The sequence below is a fragment of the Eptatretus burgeri genome, chromosome 18, assembly GCF_056783735.1.
Source record: "Eptatretus burgeri isolate ZD-2024b chromosome 18, Ebu_testis_v1, whole genome shotgun sequence".
Lineage (NCBI taxonomy): Eukaryota > Metazoa > Chordata > Myxini > Myxiniformes > Myxinidae > Eptatretus > Eptatretus burgeri.
Genome location: NC_140978.1, coordinates 19486445 through 19509861, shown reverse-complemented (window position 1 = coordinate 19509861; position 23417 = coordinate 19486445). Strand labels below are relative to the sequence as shown.

Below are 23417 nucleotides of genomic sequence, written 5' to 3'. Positions count from 1 at the left end.
CATGAAGTGCGAGTGTAGTTTTCCTTTTTAAATTCCAGCCCTTTTGGATAGATGTCATCGTGAAGCTGATCAAATATAAACCAATCATTAATTGCAAGCAAATCTATAATGGAAAAAAAAAGAAGAAAAATGTGCGTCTGCCCATGTATGTAGTTGTGTTTGTGTCCATCAAGCTTCATTCTAAATGGTTCCTGCTGTCATATAATAATAATAATAATAATAAAAATATAATAATATAATAATAATAATAATAATAAAAATATAATAATATAATAATAATAATAATAATAATAATAATAATAATAAAAATATAATAATATAATAATAATAATAATAATAATAATAATCTATCTATAATTCCAGCAATCTCTGTCTGTGTGTCTGTGACCGCTGTTTCTCGACAACCACCGGTCCGATCTAATTGAAACTTGCCAGGAATATTGCTGGGGCTCTGTGGATGTGCCTTTTCAAGGTTTGATATTAATCGGACAAGCGGTTCCCAAGTTACGGCCATTTATTTGCCAACCAATGGCAGGGCACGGTGCTATGACATCACGATTGATGTCACAATTCTTCTTTTTTTTTTCTTCTTTTTTTTGTACATACGGCCACACAGGTATAGGCACGCACGCACGTACGGGCATGTGAGAGCGAAGGAACGGCTTGTGTGGTTGTTTATGGCACGCGGTTTGAAAGATTTTTTTTTTTTTGCATGCAAGGGCACGCACGTACAGGCACGCGAGAGTGAAGGAACGGCCTGTGTGGTTTTTGTTTCTGGCACGCGGTTTGAAAGTTTTTTTTTTTTGCACGTACAGCCACGCACGTACGGGTCCGCATAGTACTATTAATAATGATAAAAATGGTATCGTTGGATAGCCAATAATCCTTTACTTGGACTAAAATGTGTCCGTTTAATTATAACAGTGCTAGTTTTACAAGTGTTTAATTACAACGGTGACAGTTTTACAAGTGTTTAAATATAACGGTGCTAGTTTTACAAGTGTTTAATTACAACGGTGCCAGTTTTACAATTGTTTAATTATAACAGTGCTAGTTTTACAAGTGTTTAATTACAACGGTGACAGTTTTACAATTGTTTAATTATAACAGTGCTAGTTTTACAAGTGTTTAATTACAACGGTGCCAGTTTTACAATTGTTTAATTATAACAGTGCTAGTTTTACAAGTGTTTAATTATAACAGTGCTAGTTTTACAAGTGTTTAATTATAACAGTGCAAGTTTTACAAGTGTTTAATTATAACAGTGCTAGTTTTACAATTGTTTAATTATAACAGTGCTAGTTTTACAAGTGTTTAATTATAACAGTGCTAGTTTTACAAGTGTTTAATTACAACGGTGACAGTTTTACAATTGTTTAATTATAACAGTGCTAGTTTTACAAGTGTTTAAATATAACGGTGACAGTTTTACAAGTGTTTAAATATAACGGTGCCAGTTTTACAATTGTTTAATTATAACAGTTGATCAGTGCCCCAGACGAGATACACTTCTAGTCTTGGGGGATTTCAATGCATCGACTGGAACTGATAGGGATGGTTATGAGGTGTGTGTTGGTCCCCATGGGTCAGGAACTATGAACCAGAATAGCACTAAGTTCCTTGACTTTGCAAGAAGTCATGGACTTAGGGTGGCTGGTTCATGGTTTCAGCGCCCACAAGCTCATCGCTGGACTTGGTATTCCAACACTGGCAGTGTGGCAAAGGAGATTGACCATGTCCTCATTGACGGTCGTTGGAGGATGATCCAGAACTGCAGGGTCTACCGGAGTGCTCAGTTCCTCAATACTGACCACAGGCTTGTTGTAGCAACTCTAAAGCTGCACCTTAAATCCTGGAGAATGGTACCATCCCAGCCTAGGCTGGATGTTGCCAAGCTCAGGGATGAGAGAGTAGCTGAGGAGTTTGCGAACAGGCTGAGTGGACACTTGGGGGGTCTGGGTGCTTTGGGGGGTCCTGAAGAGTTGTGGAGCGCCTTCAAGACCACCGTCCTTGATGTTGCCGGTGGATGCCTTGGAACTCACCGCAGGGCAAAGAAGAATTTTGTCTCTCAAGGGACACTGGATACCATTGACCAGAGTCGCAGGGCCAGGCTGAATGGCAGAGCTGAGCTGTTCAGGGAGCTGAGGCGTAAAACTGTACGTGCACTGAGGGTGGACAAGGAGGCCTATGTGCGAGGAATATGTGAGGGGGTAGAGCATCACCTGTGGACAGGTGATTCTCGTCCCGCTTACAGGGGAATTCGCGCATTACGTTCATCCAAGCCCATCCCTCGGAGCACTACAGTTCGAGCAGAGAGTGGTAGGCTCTTGACAGAGGAGTCTGAAGTGAAGGCCCGCTGGGCCGGTTACTTTGAGCGGTTGTACCAGGCTGATCCCCCAACTGTCGAGTTGGACGTCAAGGGTGTTACAATCCCTGTTGCTGACCCTCGAATCAACTGTGGTCCACCTACGCTTGTGGAAACACGGGCTGCGGTGAACCAGTTGAAACGGGGCAAAGCTCCAGGGATCTGTGGCATCCATGCCGAACTTCTCAAGGCTGGTGGAAATGCTGCACTCGTGTCGTTGCATGTAGTTTTGTGCTCTGCCTGGAACACAGGCATCATCCCAACTGACTGGAAGAGGGGCCTTGTTGTCCCTCTCTGGAAAGGGAAGGGTGATCGCCAACACTGCAACAACTACCGAGGGGTGACGCTGCTCTCAGTGCCGGGCAAGGTCTTTGCTCGGATAATTCTCGATAGGGTTCGCCACCATCTGCTTGAGCACCAGCGTCCAGAGCAGTCAGGCTTTACACCAAAGAGGTCAACGATTGACCGTATCCTTGCACTTCGTGTCCTCACCGAACACAGACGAGAGTTTCGGCAGGGGCTGCTTGCAGCCTATGTTGATCTCTGTAAAGCGTTCGATTCAGTGAATCGGGATGTCCTCTGGAGGATTCTTGGTCTTCGTGGGGTGCCACCAAAACTGATTGATCTGATGTCTGAACTCTACTCTGGTACTGAGAGTGCTGTGAAGTGTGGTGGTACCATCCCTGACTTATTTCCAGTTGTTACTGGAGTTCGTCAGGGATGTGTACTTGCCCCCACGCTTTTCAGCACTTGTATGGACTGGATTCTAGGGAGGATGTCGGAGAGATCAAGTTGCGGTGCGTCTTTTGGGAATGTCAAGATCTCGGACTTGACTTTGCAGATGATGCAGTCATCTTTGCGGAGACTTTAGACATCCTCTTGGGGGCCCTCGAGGTGCTGAATGAGGAGTCGGAGCCGTTGGGATTACGGGTTTCTTGGGTCAAAACTAAGATCCAGGCTTTCGGTGACATCTTGGATGCTGCTGTCCTGTCTGTGTCTGTTTGTGGTGAGGATGTTGAGGTCGTGGAGAGATTCACTTACCTTGGCAGTGATATTCATGTCTCTGCTGGCTGCGAGTCAGAGGTCAATAGACGTCTGGGTCGGGCCTGGGGAGACATGGATTCACTGGATCATGGGGTGTGGCGCTGCCGGTACCTGTGCGGGAGGACGAAAGTCCGAGTCTTCAGGTCCTTGGTACTTCCAGTCTTGCTCTATGGGTGCGAGACTTGGACTCTGACCAAGGATCTGAGACGGAGACTTAATTCCTTTGGTACCAGGTCTCTTCGGAGAATCCTTGGCTATCGCTGGTCAGATTTTGTGTCCAACGAGCGGTTGCTGAGAGAGACTCGGATGAGATTTGTTACCTGCATAGTCCGTGAGCGTCAGTTGCGGCTGTATGGACATGTGGCTCGTTTCCCTGACTCTGATCCTGCTCACCAGATTCTCTCAGCGAGGGAGTCTCATGAGTGGAGGAGGCCAGTGGGTCGACCACGTGCCTCATGGTTGCAACAGGTTGACCATCATCTCAAAGAGATGGGGATGGGCCTGGCATCTGCCTGGGGGATGGCCAGACGGAGGCCCCTGGAGTACCGGCAGAAAGTGGACGCAGTGACGTGCTGTTCTGGCACATGCTCCCATACCTGACCTGACCTGACAGTTTTACAAGTGTTTAAATATAACGGTGCCAGTTTTACAAGTGTTTAATTATAACGGTGCCAGTTTTACAAGTGTTTAATTACAACGGTGCTAGTTTTACAAGTGTTTAATTATAACGGTGCCAGTTTTACAAGTGTTTAAATATAACGGTGCCAGTTTTACAATTGTTTAATTATAACGGTGCCAGTTTTACAAGTGTTTAATTACAACGGTGCTAGTTTTACAATTGTTTAATTATAACGGTGCCAGTTTTACAAGTGTTTAATTCTAACGGTGCCAGTTTTACAAGTGTTTAAATATAACGGTGCCAGTTTTACAAGTGTTTAATTATAACGGTGCCAGTTTTACAAGTGTTTAATTACAACGGTGCCAGTTTTACAATTGTTTAATTATAACGGTGCCAGTTTTACAAGTGTTTAAATATAACGGTGCCAGTTTTACAAGTGTTTAAATATAACGGTGCCAGTTTTACAAGTGTTTAATTCTAACGGTGCCAGTTTTACAAGTGTTTAAATATAACGGTGCCAGTTTTACAAGTGTTTAATTATAACGGTGCCAGTTTTACAAGTGTTTAATTACAACGGTGCCAGTTTTACAATTGTTTAATTATAACGGTGCCAGTTTTACAAGTGTTTAAATATAACGGTGCCAGTTTTACAAGTGTTTAAATATAACGGTGCCAGTTTTACAAGTGTTTAATTATAACGGTGCCAGTTTTACAATTGTTTAATTATAACGGTGCCAGTTTTACAAGTGTTTAAATATAACGGTGCCAGTTTTACAAGTGTTTAAATATAACGGTGCCAGTTTTACAAGTGTTTAATTACAACGGTGCCAGTTTTACAAGTGTTTAATTACAACGGTGCTAGTTTTACAAGTGTTTAATTATAACGGTGCCAGTTTTACAAGTGTTTAATTATAACGGTGCCAGTTTTACAAGTGTTTAATTATAACGGTGCCAGTTTTACAAGTGTTTAATTATAACGGTGCCAGTTTTACAAGTGTTTAATTATAACGGTGCCAGTTTTACAAGTGTTTAATTATAACGGTGCCAGTTTTACAAGTGTTTAATTATAACGGTGCCAGTTTTACAAGTGTTTAATGATAACGGTTCCAGTTTTACAAGTGTTTAATTACAACGGTGCCAGTTTTACAAGTGTTTAATTACAACGGTGCCAGTTTTACAAGTGTTTAATTACAACGGTGCTAGTTTTACAAGTGTTTAAATATAACGGTGCCAGTTTTACAATTGTTTAATTATAACGGTGCCAGTTTTACAAGTGTTTAAATATAACGGTGCCAGTTTTACAAGTGTTTAAATATAACGGTGCCAGTTTTACAAGTGTTTAATTATAACGGTGACAGTTTTACAAGTGTTTAATTATAACGGTGCCAGTTTTACAAGTGTTTAATTACAACTGTGCTAGTTTTACAAGTGTTTAAATATAACGGTGCCAGTTTTACAATTGTTTAATTACAACGGTGCTAGTTTTACAATTGTTTAATTACAACGGTGCCAGTTTTACAAGTGTTTAATTACAATGGTGCCAGTTTTACAAGTGTTTAATTACAACGGTGCTAGTTTTACAAGTGTTTAAATATAACGGTGCCAGTTTTACAAGTGTTTAAATATAACAGTGCCAGTTTTACAAGTGTTTAATTACAACGGTGCTAGTTTTACAAGTGTTGAATTACAACGGTGCTAGTTTTACAAGTGTTTAAATATAACAGTGCCAGTTTTACAAGTGTTTAATTACAACGGTGCTAGTTTTACAAGTGTTTAATTACAACGGTGCCAGTTTTACAAGTGTTTAAATATAACAGTGCCAGTTTTACAAGTGTTTAATTACAACGGTGCTAGTTTTACAAGTGTTTAATTACAACGGTGCTAGTTTTACAAGTGTTTAATTACAACGGTGCTAGTTTTACAAGTGTTTAATTACAACGGTGCCAGTTTTACAAGTGTTTAAATATAACAGTGCCAGTTTTACAAGTGTTTAATTACAACGGTGCTAGTTTTACAAGTGTTTAATTACAACGGTGCTAGTTTTACAAGTGTTTAATTATAACGGTGCCAGTTTTACAATTGTTTAATTATAACGGTGCCAGTTTTACAAGTGTTTAAATATAACGGTGCCAGTTTTACAAGTGTTTAAATATAACGGTGCCAGTTTTACAAGTGTTTAATTACAACGGTGCCAGTTTTACAAGTGTTTAATTACAACGGTGCTCGTTTTACAAGTGTTTAATTATAACGGTGCCAGTTTTACAAGTGTTTAATTATAACGGTGGCAGTTTTACAAGTGTTTAATTATAACGGTGCCAGTTTTACAAGTGTTTAATTATAACGGTGCCAGTTTTACAAGTGTTTAATTATAACGGTGCCAGTTTTACAAGTGTTTAATTATAACGGTGCCAGTTTTACAAGTGTTTAATTATAACGGTGCCAGTTTTACAAGTGTTTAATGATAACGGTTCCAGTTTTACAAGTGTTTAATTACAACGGTGCCAGTTTTACAAGTGTTTAATTACAACGGTGCCAGTTTTACAAGTGGTTAATTACAACGGTGCTAGTTTTACAAGTGTTTAAATATAACGGTGCCAGTTTTACAATTGTTTAATTATAACAGTGCCAGTTTTACAGGTGTTTAAATATAACGGTGCCAGTTTTACAAGTGTTTAAATATAACGGTGCCAGTTTTACAAGTGTTTAATTATAACGGTGACAGTTTTACAAGTGTTTAATTATAACGGTGCCAGTTTTACAAGTGTTTAATTACAACTGTGCTAGTTTTACAAGTGTTTAAATATAACGGTGCCAGTTTTACAATTGTTTAATTACAACGGTGCTAGTTTTACAATTGTTTAATTACAACGGTGCCAGTTTTACAAGTGTTTAATTACAATGGTGCCAGTTTTACAAGTGTTTAATTACAACGGTGCTAGTTTTACAAGTGTTTAAATATAACGGTGCCAGTTTTACAAGTGTTTAAATATAACAGTGCCAGTTTTACAAGTGTTTAATTACAACGGTGCTAGTTTTACAAGTGTTGAATTACAACGGTGCTAGTTTTACAAGTGTTTAATTACAACGGTGCTAGTTTTACAAGTGTTTAATTACAACGGTGCTAGTTTTACAAGTGTTTAATTACAACGGTGCTAGTTTTACAAGTGTTTAATTATAACGGTGCCAGTTTTACAAGTGTTTAATTATAACGGTGCCAGTTTTACAAGTGTTTAAATATAACGGTGCCAGTTTTACAAGTGTTTAATTATAACGGTGCCAGTTTTACAAGTGTTTAAATATAACAGTGCCAGTTTTACAAGTGTTTAATTACAACGGTGCTAGTTTTACAAGTGTTTAAATATAACGGCGCCAGTTTTACAATTGTTTAATTATAACGGTGCCAGTTTTACAAGTGTTTAAATATAACAGTGCCAGTTTTACAAGTGTTTAATTACAACGGTGCGAGTTTTACAAGTGTTTAATTACAACGGTGCTAGTTTTACAAGTGTTCAATTATAACGGTGCCAGTTTTACAAGTGTTTAAATATAACGGTGCCAGTTTTACAAGTGTTTAATTATAACGGTGCCAGTTTTACAAGTGTTTAATTATAACGGTGCCAGTTTTACAAGTGTTTAATTATAACGGTGCCAGTTTTACAAGTGTTTAATTATAACGGTGCCAGTTTTACAAGTGTTTAATTATAACGGTGCCAGTTTTACAAGTGTTTAATTATAACGGTGCCAGTTTTACAATTGTTTAATTATAACGGTGCCAGTTTTACAAGTGTTTAATTATAACGGTGCCAGTTTTACAAGTGTTTAAATATAACGGTGCCAGTTTTACAAGTGTTTAATTATAACGGTGACAGTTTTACAAGTGTTTAATTATAACGGTGCCAGTTTTACAAGTGTTTAATTACAACTGTGCTAGTTTTACAAGTGTTTAAATATAACGGTGCCAGTTTTACAATTGTTTAATTACAACGGTGCTAGTTTTACAATTGTTTAATTACAACGGTGCCAGTTTTACAAGTGTTTAATTACAATGGTGCCAGTTTTACAAGTGTTTAATTACAACGGTGCTCGTTTTACAAGTGTTTAAATATAACGGTGCCAGTTTTACAAGTGTTTAAATATAACAGTGCCAGTTTTACAAGTGTTTAATTACAACGGTGCTAGTTTTACAAGTGTTTAAATATAACGGTGCCAGTTTTACAATTGTTTAATTATAACGGTGCCAGTTTTACAAGTGTTTAAATATAACAGTGCCAGTTTTACAAGTGTTTAATTACAACGGTGCTAGTTTTACAAGTGTTTAATTACAATGGTGCTAGTTTTACAAGTGTTTAATTACAACGGTGCTAGTTTTACAAGTGTTTAATTATAACGGTGCCAGTTTTACAAGTGTTTAATTATAACGGTGCCAGTTTTACAAGTGTTTAAATATAACGGTGCCAGTTTTACAAGTGTTTAATTATAACGGTGCCAGTTTTACAAGTGTTTAAATATAACAGTGCCAGTTTTACAAGTGTTTAATTACAACGGTGCTAGTTTTACAAGTGTTTAAATATAACGGCGCCAGTTTTACAATTGTTTAATTATAACGGTGCCAGTTTTACAAGTGTTTAAATATAACAGTGCCAGTTTTACAAGTGTTTAATTACAACGGTGCTAGTTTTACAAGTGTTTAATTACAACGGTGCTAGTTTTACAAGTGTTTAATTATAACGGTGCCAGTTTTACAAGTGTTTAATTATAACGGTGCCAGTTTTACAAGTGTTTAATTATAACGGTGCCAGTTTTACAAGTGTTTAATTATAACGGTGCCAGTTTTACAAGTGTTTAATTATAACGGTGCCAGTTTTACAAGTGTTTAATTATGATGGCTCCAGCTTCAAAAAAAAGGAAGAAGAAGCGGGAACAGGAGCTTAATATGACGGTCCCTTCGGTAACGTTTATGATTGTATGACAGCAATAACCCTGGCGAAGGACACGAGAGGAGCACACAAAATTATATGTTGTAATCTTTCTCGAAGCAATAGAGAAAAGAAAAGTACACGGAAGGAGCACACAAACAACAACAACAACAACAATGTATTACGTATAAAAGATCCTTTTTTCAGGTATTTTGGTTCATTCTACATCCTCATTGACATTCACAGATACACACACACCACACACGCACACACACACACACACACACACACACACACACACACACACACATTTAAAGGATGACATTCTGTCTATTGCCTGTCTATCTGTGAATGTCCCCGGTGTGTACCCCGGTCAGAATAGGTACACCGTATCCCTGCGCGTCGTAAGAGGCGACTAAAAGGGTTGGCATCAGGAAGGGCATCCGGCCATAAAAACATCGCCTCAAAAGGAAACCATGATGAGTACAACTGATGGGCAGGGTACAGCCCGAAGTACCCCGTGGGGGTCCTCACCCCCTCTCGTTAAAACTCAAGGTGGGGAACCCAATCGAAGCAAGGGAGGAAATTTTTCCATTTATGATGACCAATCGTCTGATGCCCCACGTGGAGATCGGTTTCTGAGGTTTGGTACATGGAATGTAGGGACAATGACAGGGAGATCAGGAGAAGTGGTTGAAACATTGGTCAGAAGAAGAGTGGACATATGTTGTGTGCAGGAGACACGGTGGAAGGGAAGTGGTGTGAGAATGGTGAAGGGAAGGCAGGGGCAGAAGTACAAGTTTATGTGACAAGGGTGCCCGGAAGGCGTGCATGGTGTTGGTGTCATGTTTTCTGAGGAGTTTGTAGACAGTGTAGTGAGTGTGACTAGAGTGAGTGAAAGGTTGATGATGATGAGAATCGTGATCAGAAAGCTCTTGGTGAACGTCATCTCGGGATATGCCCCGCAGGTCGGTCGAAACGATGAAGAGAAGAACACGTTCTGGTGTGTGATGGAGAAGTTGATGGAGAATGTGAAAGATGAGGAAGTTGTTGTGGTTGGAGGAGACTTGAATGGAGATGTGGGAAGGAGTCCAGATGGTTTTGAGGGAGTCCATGGGGGTTACGGATATGGTGTGAGAAATGCAGAAGGTGAAAGGATCTTGGAGTTTGCTGATGGAGCTGATTTGTTGATCTGTAATACTCAATTCCAGAAAGCGAATAATAAGCTTATTACATACAGGTCAGGTGGGTCGACGACAACCATTGACTACCTGATGGTGCGTCAGCGAGATAGGGGAAACCTCCGGGACACAAAGGTGATCCCAGGGGAGGAGACTGTTTCGCAGCACTACCTGGTTGTCTGCGTTCTAAGGGTGAAAGGTGCGCGGAGAATTTGGCGGGTGAAGTACTAACCGAGGATGAAGGTGTGGAGGTTGAAAGAGGCGACAGTGAAGGAAGCATTAAGGGAGAGGCTGAGTATGGTTGAGGATGATGTGGTTGAGCTTGAAAGTGGTTGGATGTCAATGAAAGATAGTCTATTGGGAGCCGTTGGTGAGGTATGTGGATGGACAAAAGGACCACTGAGGCACTCAGAAACATGGTGGTGGGATGATGAAGTTGGAAAGACGATTGAAGAGAAGAGGAAGAAGTTCAAGGAATGGCAAAAGGCGAAGGGTACGGTGGAAGAAGAGGCAGCACATGAAAGTTATCAGGAAGCCAAGAAGGCTGCAAAGAAAGAGGTTGCAAAGGCGCAGGAGGCCCATAGAAAAATGTTCGGAGAACGCTTGGATTCGGAGGAGGGTAAGAGTGTACAATGTCGGAGGAGGGTAATAGTGTACATCAGTGTACAATGTCTTGTGATTTATGGATGACATTCACAGATAGACAGGCAATATGTTTGTGAAGTACAACGTGCTGTCTGTTGATTAAATCCATCAGCGACGAAACAGGTAGGCACGGCTCGTGCTTAAAAAACCCCGAAAAATGGATTATACCTGTGTAAAAATAACAGCCAACACATTCCCAGGTCCGAGATGTTTCCGTAGGGATCTTACAGGTGTCTCCACATCAAGTGGTTTCCAAATTTACTTCACACACAAAAAACCTCTGTTATGAGTAGAGGGAGGCAGTCCTGTCACTGTCTAACGTGTACACAGTGCATTGTTAAGTGATAAGGAGGGTTGCGGCACATCATGGGTGACGTACAGGGAAGCTGCGAGTGGAACCGATCAGAAGCTGCGAGAATCTCGAATAGACTTGGCAAGAACTGGTGTGATCTTCACTCGTGTTGCATCCCAGAGCCATGCCCTGCCCATGCCAGGGCTGTGTCCTCTCCTCTCCTTCCAGCTCCTACCAAAAGCACATTATCTGCCAGAGCGGCCGGGACATAACCTTGACCATCCTGCGGTGTCCCGTCAGACACCACATCGTATTTCTGTCCTGTGATTCCCTCTATCTCTCTACTGTGGAGTGATTGCACCAGATAAGGACTTACATAATTAAGTATTACTGTTTGTTGGTTGGTCGGTAGCTTTTTGGGTGTGCATGATTGGTAGTCGGTTCAGAGCTTTTGAATTGCTAATCACCGGTATCGCTTCTTTGTATTTCCTCCCAAATGTACCATCATAATAATTAAACATACCTGGTTTTGGGGTGAATTTGAACTGTTGTGATCATTCTTTGCAATTTGAGGAAGTCCGTTGAGGACTAATTGGCAGCGGTAATAAACACCGTGCACCGAGACCATGATGTGCGTCTCTCGACTCGCTCAGCCGTCAGAGACGAGGTGTGTCGTACCAATTAGCGTAACGCTTGGCCAACTCAGGGTCCCCATTAGTAAGGCATCATGACAGTGGACATGTGATCCAGCTCGGGGTCTTCAACTCAATCTAATGGCAACAGGCAAGACAGAATGGAGGCTGAGCTACTAGCAAAGATTGAGGCTGTCCACGGGGAGCAACAGCAAATGGTGGGAAACCTGGCAGGCATGTAGAGAGTGCAGTGAGGAATGACAGTCGGTCAGACCAGCATAATGGGGGGGGGGGATCCAGGTAGTTTTCCGGGCAGCATGGAGGGTAACCGGGTGAGTAGGAGGTTGGGACATAGCTAAAAGCATAGCGAACATGAGAGATAGTGCCAGTAAGGGAGAATGGCAATACAAATGAACAATGGGAGATATAATAGAGAAACGATTAGAGATAGTGCCAGAGCAGGAGTTCGAGTTAAATAATATAGAGAATGGGAATGTAGCCATGTGGGATCTATTAGCCAGGGCCACAAGATTGCAAGGAGAGTCAGAATAGGTCCTGGTTAAGGAAGTTAAAGGACGTGCTGGGGCGGAGATGTGTGAGGCGTGCATGGCTCCGCAGCGACAGGAATCCGTGCTGGAGGGACTGGCGGAGATATCGTGGGGTAGAGCCGGTGGCCTTTGCAGCCACAACGACCAGGTACGTGAACACACAGAGAAATGGTGTAAATGTGGAGGGGTCCAGTTAACAGAGATCTGGACAGTGGCTCATGAGCTGCAGGACACATGAGCTGCACAAACACGGGTCTGAAGCCACGGCACAGGTCTCTGCAGTGGAAGTCAAAACGGCCGGTTCGTACACTTTGGCCCACGGCAAGCTGTTGAGCCATGAACCCATGACTGTGCGACCCGTACATGCTGGCCTAGGTGTGGGAGAGGGTGAGTACCCGAGCAGGTGCATGTATGGGAGTGTAGTGTGCATGGGATGTGTGGCACCTGAGTTGTGGCGCATAGTATGGACATTGAGAATAAAGAAGGAATATTAACAGAGGAACCACCCAGAGATGGGCCGGTTAGTGGCAGAGTCAGAGCGGCTTCCCCAGGGAGTTGTAAGTACAGCTCCGGCTCAGGGTGAGACGAGGGGCGAGAGGGGTGCCGCATAGTGGAGCATGCATGTATGCAAGCCCCTAAAGCTTAGTTCGGATTGGGTTGACATGGCCCTCTTCAGGCTTTGTGAAAAATCTGGAGTACTAAAAGGAAATGATGCAATTCGAGTGAGTTTCATCACCCCAGAAAGCGTGATAGAAAAGGATGGGACCGTAAGGCAAATTGGGGAGTAAAACAGATCCCACAGTAGCACTACAGAAAGGTAGGGGGCAGGTATGAGGTGAATTTGCACAGTGTCTCCCACGAGCATTGGCGGAAGGGTGGGGGCACTAAAACGTGGAAGGAAGGGCTCCATGGGTACACCATGGAGCATGGATGGCAGACTGCCGGACGTCCATGGAGGACCGTGCAGAGTGCACGGCCGAAGTGGGCGAGGCGATCGCGGCTATAGGATCTCTGTTAGAAATCCAGTGTGGATCCCGCAGGAGTTCTGCAGCACGTGTGTTGGGCCTGGAGGGATCCCGGCATTAAGAGCTCTGCACTCATATGGGAACACCAAACAGGGTGACCTCTTCTCTCGTTTTTGCACATTTTTTATGCCTCCGGTGGCATTACGTTTGCAGGTTCTCGGTCCGTCCGAACGTACAAGTACGTACGTCCATGCAAATTTTCTGTTTTCTCTGCAGCCACTTATTCGACTGACATGAAATTTTCACCATTGATGTGACTGCTCATGCAGAATGTTTTAATGATCATTATAACGTCAGAGGTCAAGTGGGGTGGCAGCCATGTGGGAAAAATGGAAAAACTTTGGACCTCTATCTCCTAAACCACACAATTGAAAAAATTGAAACTTGGCGCCTGGTAACTACTCTGCACGGGGACAAAGGGTGATTTGTCTATGATGTCATCAGGTCAGGTCAGGTATGGGAGCATGCGCCGGAGCAGCGCGTCGCTGGGCCCACTTTCCGTCAGTACTCCAGGGGCCTACGTCTGGCCATCCCCCAGGTAGATGCCTGGCCCATCCCCATCTCCTTGAGGTACTCATCAACCTGCTGCAACCACGAGGCACATGGTCGGCACATTGGCTTCCTCCACTCACGAGGCTCCCTCACTGAGAGAGAGAGAGAGAGAGAGAGGGACTGCGTCAGGAATACGAGCCACATGTCCATACAGCCGCAGCTGACGCTCACGGACTATGCAGGTAACAAATCTCATTTGAGCCTCTCTCAGCAACTGCTCGTTTGACACAAAGTCCGACCAGTGATAGCCAAGGATTCTCTGAAGTGACCTGGTACCAAAGGAATTAAGTCTCCGTCTCAGATCCCTGGTCAGAGTCCACATCTCACATCCATAGAGCAAGACTGAAAGCAGCAAGGACCTGAAGACTCAGACTTTCCTCCTCCCGCACAGGTACCGGCAGTGCCACACCCCATTATCCAGTGAATCCATGACTCCCCAGGCCCGACTCAGGCGTTTGTTGACCTCTGGCTCACAGCCAGCAGAGACATGAATATCACTGCCAAGGTAAGTGAATCTCTCCGCGACCTCAACATCCTTGCCACAATCAGATACAGACAGGACAGCAGCATCCAAGATGTCATTGAAAGCCTGAATCTTCGTTTTTGACCCAGGAAACCCATAATCCCAGCGGCTCCGACTCCTCCTTCAGTACCTCGAGGGCCCCCAAAAGGATATCCAGAGTCTCCGCAAAGATGACTGCATCATCTGCGAAATTAAGATCAGAGATCTTGACATTCCCAAACGATGCACCACAGCTTGATCTCTCTGACATCCTCCCGAAAATCCAGTCCATACAAGTGCTGAAAAATGTGGGGGCCAGTACACACCCCTGACGAACTCCAGTAACAACTGGAAATAAGTCAAAGATGGTACCACCACATCTCACAGCATTCTCAGTACCAGAGTAGAGTTCAGACATCAGATTGATCAGTTTTGGTGGCACCCCATGAAGACCAAGAATCCTCCAGAGGACATCCCGATTCACTGAATCAAACGCTTTGCAGAAATCAACATAGGCTGCAAGCAGCCCCTGTCAAAACCCTCATCCGCGTTCAGTGAGGACCCGAAGAGCAAGGATACGGTGAATCGTTGACCTCTTTGGTGTAAAGCCTGACTGCTCTGGATGCTGGTGCTCAAGCAGATGGTGGCGAACCCCATCGAGAATTATGCGAGCAAAGACCTTGCCCGGTACTGAGAGCAGCGTCACCCCTCGGTAGTTGTTGCAGTCTTGGCAATCACCCTTCCCTTTTCAGAGAGGGACAACAAGGCTCCTCTTCCAGTCAGTTGGGATGATGCCTGTGTTCCAGGCAGAGCACAAAACTGCATGCAACGACACGAGCACAGCATTTCCACCAGCCTTGAGAAGTTCAGCATGGATGCCACAGATCCCTGGAGCTTTACCCCATTTCAACCGGTTCACCACAGCCTGCTTCCACAAGCGAAGGTGGACCACAATTGATTGGAGGGTCAGCAATCGGGATTGTAACACCCCTGACATCCAACTCGACAGCTGGTCGATCAGCCTGGTACAACCGCTTAAAGTAACCGGCCCAGCGGGCCTTCACTTCGGACTCCTCTGTCAAGAGCCTACCACTCTCTACTCTCACTGCTGTAGACCGAGGGGCTGGCTTGGAGGAACACCATGCATGAACTCCTCTGTAAGCGGGACGAGAATCACCTGTCCACAGGTGATGCTCGACCACCTCACAGATTCCTCACACATAGGCCTCCTTGTCCACCCTTAGCATACGTACAGTTTTACATGGCCCCCTTCAGGCTTTGAAGTGATTCTAATTGAACTTGTCAAAAATCTAATTGAAAAGAATTGAAACTTGTCACATGTGAAGTGCTCCCCATGGGAAACAAGGTTGATTTTCTGATGACGTCATACCTGGCTTCATTATGATGTCATAATTGCATATGTCAAACGCTTTACCTGATCAGTATGGAAATATTTGATGGTCATCTCGGGCTAAATTGTAATTGGCAAAAAATAATTGATGATGTCATCGGTCACGTGGTTTGGCAGCCATATTGTTTTTAACATAAAAACCTTCAAAAATCTTCTCTATAACAGCTGAACAGATCGAGGCGAAACTTTACAGGAATGATCGCCAATCAATGAGGAACAAAATGTTCTCCACCTATGATGTCATAGGTCACTTGGTTTGGCATCTATGATTTTTTTGAAGAATAATCATTTTAAAAATCTTCTTCTCCAGAACGGCTTGACAGATCGAGGGGAAACTTCACTTACATGTTCCCCAAGCTTTGGGGGTTACCAAGGTTTTCACGAATAATTAATAAGTCACATGGTCTGGCAGCCATATTTGTTTGAACAAAATTTTTTGAAAAATCTCTCTTGAACTGCTTCATCAATTGATGTGAAATGCAACAGTTATGATCCAGTACACATGGGGAATATATATATATATATATATATATATATATATATATATATATATATATATATATATGTTTTAAATTTCAACCTGATCGGACGCATGGTCTGGCAGTCAGAGTTATTTAATATTTAAAATCTGGGTTGGATTTCAATCAAACTCGGTACAAGTATGTGTAATGATGTAATAACGTGGGCAGAGGTATATCTGGCGACGTTGCGTCACAAATTGTCATTCTAGTTTTTGCACATGGCACAGCTGCACCCGCATCATTTTCCGGGGGTGCAAGGCAGGAATGTGCAATTTGTTTAAGGTGCCGAAGATAGCTTGCCCACGCTTCGCGAATGGCACCGTGGTATCTTTAACGTCCACCAACTAATGCCAACAGCAGATGGGACAGCAGTTTAACGTCTATCCAAGGGACGGCACACTCACTGATGAATCACCGGGATGACAGTTTATAGCTGGGTAAGGATTCAAACCAAGGCTCGACGACTTAGAGACGAGTGTGCGTACCTGTAGCCAGGATATACTACAGCACTGCAAGTCTCGGGTGACTTGTGGACTCTTGGATTTCAAACACTATGTAGTAGATACAATCATAATCATTGAGTTCTGTTCATTAAATAAAAATCAATGTTTTCAAAATGTACATTAGAATCCTTCGCAGACTCGGGTTTATTTTATGACCTGCTGAATGAGAATTAAAAATTAATTTGCAAAATTATTTTATAATGCAGCTTCCGTTCTGTTTGGCAAATGGTCGTTAATATATATATATATATATATATATATATATATATATATATATATATATATATATATATATATATATATATGTCACCAGAATGGCATGCAGAAGTGCATACCTCCGCCAGGTTGAACAGTTTATGTTTTGTACCTCACTGATAGGCTTGATCTGCATCCATACCTGAACCAAATGTTCAACCAGGTTGTTCGTGTCACCTACCCAACACGTCCGCAGCCTTTTTGATGCATCGTGCTATACTGTATATAGTTTTTGGCCCCATCTCTCAATGTTGAAGAATCACTTTAAATAAATAATTAATTAATTAATTAATTCCAGAATCCAGACCAGGATCTTCACCAAAATTGAATCAATTCGTCCTCATCACACACCGAACCTGTTCAGCAGATTTCAACCGAATCCGTCCCCAACTTTTTTGAGATATCCTGCTCACAGAGACAAACGGACCAGAAACCCCCGGCGTCAGACATTCACTTTCACCGATTCATATTGAATTGCCACCTTTTGTTTAACACAGGTGTGCCGACAGGTAAAGGTGAATTCCTGGGTACGCGCACCTGGATCGATTGACCACAGAATATGCTGCCCAAGAAGACAAAGCCTTGACACCACCAGCGGTTATTACCAATACACCGGCCGATCTGCTCGACCCGCCCTCGTTCCACAGCAGATATCCACTTCCAATGGTACTTGGTCCATCGTCCTCCCTCAATCTACCGGTACGCCGCTGGCGGCCCCTCGCATACAGTGCACTCAAAATTCTCACCCTCCCCGACACGTCCATGGTCTCACCTACACGGGCGCACACGGAGATACACAAAGCGATGAGCGAGACCTTCCACATCACCGCGACGGGATCGCACGGTCACAACCCGCCACCTCCCGCGGATCGGAACCAGCAGAACCAGCAGAACCAGCAGCAGCAGCAGCAGCTCACTCCCGCTCGGGTGCGGAGACGGAGGAACAACACGGAGAGCGACCTCGAGACGAGCACTCTCACGGAGCGAGCACCAACCCGGTGTGGGAGGGGGCGTGACCAAACGTATGTAAATGACCGGAAGTGGGCGCGACCACTGTGCCACCTGTGGGTGCCCGTAGTGTTTGCGGTTCCTCATTGGTTTCCTCAAAACCAAAGGCGACGAGCGAACACGCGCTGTGCAGGTTAAACGCTCCTATTGGTCTCGCACGTCCCTGGTTACCGCGACATAACAACGGGGGGTGTTTGGTGGACGATTGTACGTGTTGTTATTCGTGTTCAGCACAACCCTCCTCCCACAGTCAGCACCAAGAGGGATTCGTACCCCTGAAGGAACACCAACTGCGTGACTATTCCCGGCGCGCTGGACGTGAGCCCTGAGGTTTCGGGTGTCGAGCGGGGCTTGTTTTTACCTGTAGTGGGGCAACTTAGCTAAATATAGCACAACAATTGTGCATTTTGTGAGGAAAGCACCAAATTTGGCACACTGGTAGCCTATCATATTATGAACACATTTGGATATTGGGCCATCTCAAATTCAGCCGCTGATGGCTGTGGCAGCCATTTCCCACTGCCATCAAAAATTTTGAGATGGCCCAATATCCAAATGTGTTCATAATATGTTAGGCCACTGGTGTGCCAAATTTGGTGCTTTCCTCACAAAATGCACAATTGTTATGCTAAGTTGCCCCACTACAACCTCCCACCGCTTGCGATCTTGTTTTCTTCGTACTACCTTTACGCACAAGTCGCCACGTTGTTAGCCCGCCATCGGTCGCGGACGTGCGTGTCTGCGTCTTCTCATTCCCTTTTATCTGTGACCAAATTTGGCTCCTGTCCCATGAGGAATAAGTGTGATTTTCTTTATGATGTCATCGGTATCTTCATTGTGACGTCATAAGCGCATACACTCTCTATCGAGTGCAGCCTGTGGCTGCTGGTTGCATCATTGGTTGGGACGCGGCTATGCCGCTGATGCAGTGTCCCCCTTTACCAGTACACTGGTGCTCATTTTGCCGACCTCGGAAGGATGACAGGCTGAGTCAACCTCCTGGTGTATTTTAATTCAGCGGCCGACGGGGCTTGAACTCAGGACCCTAGAATCCCAAGCCGCCACCCTAACCACTTAAGCCAACACCAGGCAAGTGCATCCTTAGAATGCTACATCCAATCAGGATGAACATTTTTGAGGGTCATCGAGAGATAAATTGGTCAACAGAAAAAAGAAAAAAATGATGACGTCATCGGTCGTGTGGTCTGGCAGCCTTTTTGTTGTTGTTGTTGTTGTTGTTGTTGTTGTTGTTGTTGTTGTTAAAAACTTCAAAAATCTCAGACACTGCCAAACAGATCGAGGCGATATTTTACATGTGTGACCGCCTATCCATGAGGACAAAAAAAAGGTACCAACCTATGACGTCATACGTCACATGGTTTGCCAGCCATATTGGATCTTCTCCAAGGATGGTTCACAGCTAAATGAAGTCAAAGACTTTAAGTAGTTAGGGTCTTATGTAGTTGACTCCAAGAAGGACTTCATATCATGCAAATGTCAAGCTTGGAGTGCATGTAACAGGCTGCAGCACATCTGGCAGTCTAACATTTTAAGATCGACATAACTTGCATTCTTTCGAGCTTGCGTAGAGAACATACTCTTATATGGATCAGAGACGTGGACCATGAAGAAGGCCCTGCAGGACCGGCTCGATGGCACATATACTCGGCTTTTTATGAGAGTTCAGAACATCAGCTGGCGGGAACACAGAACAAAAGCAGAGATCTACGGAGACAAACCACCCATTTCTACCATTGTAGCTCGTCGTAGAACACGTTTTGCTGGTCAATGTTTCCACGCCAATGACTAAATTATATGACGTGATCTGCTTGAGATTGCCTTGCCCAACCAGAGGAAGAAAGCCACTGAACTACATCGACTGCGTAGCAAGGGATATCCAGCATGACATAGCGGACATGCAGACACTGATGATGGACAAAGACTCATGGTGTGGCATTGTGAACTCTCTCTTGGATGCGTCCGCCGAGTAGTAGTAGGCCGATGTTGACCTCAAATATAGTTAGTTGGTTGAATTCAGTGAGCTGATAAGCAAATCCTCTTCAAAGTTCAAGTCAATAGGATGAAAATTGGCGATTTTAGAAATTTCACCTATGTTGTTGATCTTTGGCCTCTGTTGATGACCTCAAAAATAATTGGTGGTTGAATTCAATGACCAAATATGCAACTCCTCTTCAAATTCCAAGTCAATCGGATGAAAATTGAGGATTTTAGAAATTTGACAAAGTTGTTGACCTTCGGCCCATGTTGACCTTTTGACCTCAAAAACAATAGGCTTCTTCCTTATGACGATCTCTACCATGTGGTGAAGTTTCATGAAGATCGGTTTAAAATTGTGACCTGTAGGTAATAAACATACAAACAGACAGACAGAATAACGCATGCAACCAACCAATATACTTTGAAAAATCTTCGATTTTCGGAAGTAATAAAAAAAATGGCTCATAGAGTGATATTTGGCAAAATGGAACAGCACTCAGGGGATGCATACCTCCACCAACCAGACAGAACAGTTTACATTTAGTATCCCACGAATAGGTCGGATCTGAATCTGGACCTTAACCAAAATCCAATCCGCTTGTTCTTGTCACCTAACCAACTCATCCACCTTGTTTTGTCATAACTCATCCACAACTTTTTGAAATATCATGCCATAGAGTACATAGTTTTCGGCCCCATCCATCTCTCAATGATGAAGAATCACTTGAAAATGTATCGGATTTTGATCCGGATTCGGATCTTTACAAAAATCGAAACAATTGGTCGTTGTGACACACCCAACATGTCCACCCAGTTTCATCCGAATCCATCCACAACTCTTTTTTTAGATATCATGCAATATCGTTTTTAGCCCTGTCTCTCAATGGTGATGAACCATTTGAGATTAAACAACTCTCGTGTCCAGATCCAGAAGAGGAATAAAACATCAGATGAAAGCTCACAGGAAAGAGGAATTTTAGACGCACACAAAAAGGGTGGGTTTTACGTTTCCAACTAGAACAATTAGCAACGCCTATCTAAATGATATTTAATTACTTCTATGCTTCCACGAAACATTCAATTTGGAAACTAGAAGGGCACTTGGTGGAGCCCACATCTCCACCATGCAATGCTTGATCAAATAGAACATATCGTGCCCAATAATATTTTGAAATATCACACTGTGTATCGTTTTGAGTCCTATCACTCAATGGTGAAGAATCACAAAAATATATTTCAGATCCGGATCCGGATTCAGATCTTCATCAAAATTAAGCGTTGCTGTCCTTGGCCGGTCACCTACATGCACCAAAAAAAATTCAGAACGGTTGCTTGAAAACTGTGGCCAAAAATCGTGTGACAAACACACGGACAGACAAAATACAGTTGGTCATTAGGCTGAGTCGCTGAATGTTGTTCCAAATGTATGAGGCTTTGAAGCAGGCCTGCAGTTCATCAGCTTTGGTTCCTTGTGGAATGATTGGCAGTGTCTGTCGAAAACCCCCAGCCAACACCAGAGTCACTCCACCCATTCTTCTGTTATTATGTCGAAGATCTTGCATGGTGCGATGAAGAGCCTCTCGGGCAGCCTTGTGGGACATTGTGCACTCATCCCAGACAATGAGAAGGCACTCCTGCAGGAGCTTCGCTTTGCCAGTGCCCCTGCCTATGTTGCAGGTTGGTGCCTCCATACTTGCCAGATTTAAGAGTAACTTGGAGACTGAGTGAGCTGTTCTTCCTCCTGTCCACAGTGTGGTGGCAATGCCTGATGATGCCACTGCAAAGGCAATCATGTTTCTCTGCCGGATTTTTGTGAAAAAACGATTGATGGGAAAAGTTTTGCCAATTCCACCGGGAGCATCCAGAAAGAAAGTGCCACCACTCCCATTGAAAACTGCTTGTGTAATCTTATTGAAGGCTTCTCTTTGGTCTGGAACCAGACATGGCTCATTCTCTTGTAATGTATTCAGCAAGTTGTTCCATGTTGTAGTTGGTCTCTCTCAAAATTTCATTTTTAAGCGCATTGTCATTGTGTCGCTGAGGGTCATGAAGGGCAAAAGTTTTGAGGTCAGAGCCACCCAAAGCCTCGATCTTGTCTTCAATGACAATGAGAGCCTGATCAAAGATGGCATCACTATAGTCAAGTTCCAGGTCCGGATTTTGCACTTGTGCATGATGAAAAATGTCCTCTGCTAGATTCTCCTCGTGGTTGTCCCATAGTTGTTGAGGATTTGACATGGCACATGTCTGGAGCATCATGGCAAATGGGTTTTGCAAAATCCATGGTGATCGAGTTGCAGCTGCCTCCTGCAATGTGCTGTTCCAGTGTGTATCATCATCCAGGAGTTCTCTGAGCTGACAAATCTGTTTGTAATTTTCACAGAAGCTGAGTTTGATTCCTGGTCTGGGCCGATAATTTTTCCACATATATTTATGATGGTTCTATCCTGTTCATTTCTCTCATTAAATTTGGCTCTGTAATTTGGATAAGCGGTTAATACGGCAAACGGCTTGGAAATCAGGTGTTATCAAATTTATTTTGCTTTGAAACTAACAAAGAAAAGTATAACCGTTATAAATCACACCCGATTCAATTCAATTAATGTACGAACAATTTCCCGGAACCCCCCTGTTTGTATAAAAAAAGGTCGTACAACATTCATAAATAAAATGAAGATAAATGCTTTTCACACGACCAGGGAAATATGAAACACTTCATTATATTGTTACGGATTTGGAAGCCTTTTGCAAACAGACAGTCAGCAGCCCCCACAGTTCAGTTATTTCGATAAGTATGTGTTTATAGTTAGGGTCCCGTCCTTCTGTCTGATGGGAATTTCATGTGTGCGCTGCGGGTTTATTTTTTAGTCAGGGTTTCTTACAACAACAACAACAACAACAACAACAACAGTGGCACCGTTGCCTCGCTCCATCGACGCCATAACGCACGCGTCTCTGGCTGCGGACGTGGGTGGGACCCCTCGCTCCAGAGCCGACTCCGCCCACGAGGGCAAGGGCGCGCCCTTCGTCCAATCAGGAGGCTCATCGCCTCAGAGCCAACCCCGGCCCACAAAAATATATCCATCAATAGCTTATGGAATGAACACATGGTAGCTCATCATTCGTTTAAAAATGACAAGATTCTATGCTGTTCGATGCACCAATTGATTCGAGAAGGGATTTAAAATGTATCAATTCACAGGATTCCCTATGAAGTTCCGCGTGGATAAAGTATCACACGAAAAGGAGAACCACAAAGGCTTACCTTTAAATATCGTTCTTTAAATGTGGAATTCAAAATTCCCACAGATTCCCACAGAGAGCAAACAAAAATTTGAAATTCAATTCCCAAACAGAGCAAACAAAATGTCAGTCAATGCCTTGCTGGATCAAACCAACA

The 23417-nt window shown here is 43.3% G+C and overlaps 1 protein-coding gene across 1 annotated transcript in view; it reads right to left on the bottom strand.

Annotated features, from left to right (window-relative positions):
* Window positions 1–18045, bottom strand: part of LOC147008689 (cell adhesion molecule 3-like) — a 48678-nt gene extending 30633 nt beyond the window's left edge. Inside the window, exon 1 of the mRNA XM_085864538.1 lies at window positions 17784–18045. Coding sequence (XP_085720664.1) covers window positions 17784–17835 — 52 coding nt within the window. The 5' untranslated portion in view covers window positions 17836–18045. The remainder of the gene's footprint in view (window positions 1–17783) is intronic.
* Window positions 18046–23417: the final 5372 nt, after the last annotated feature.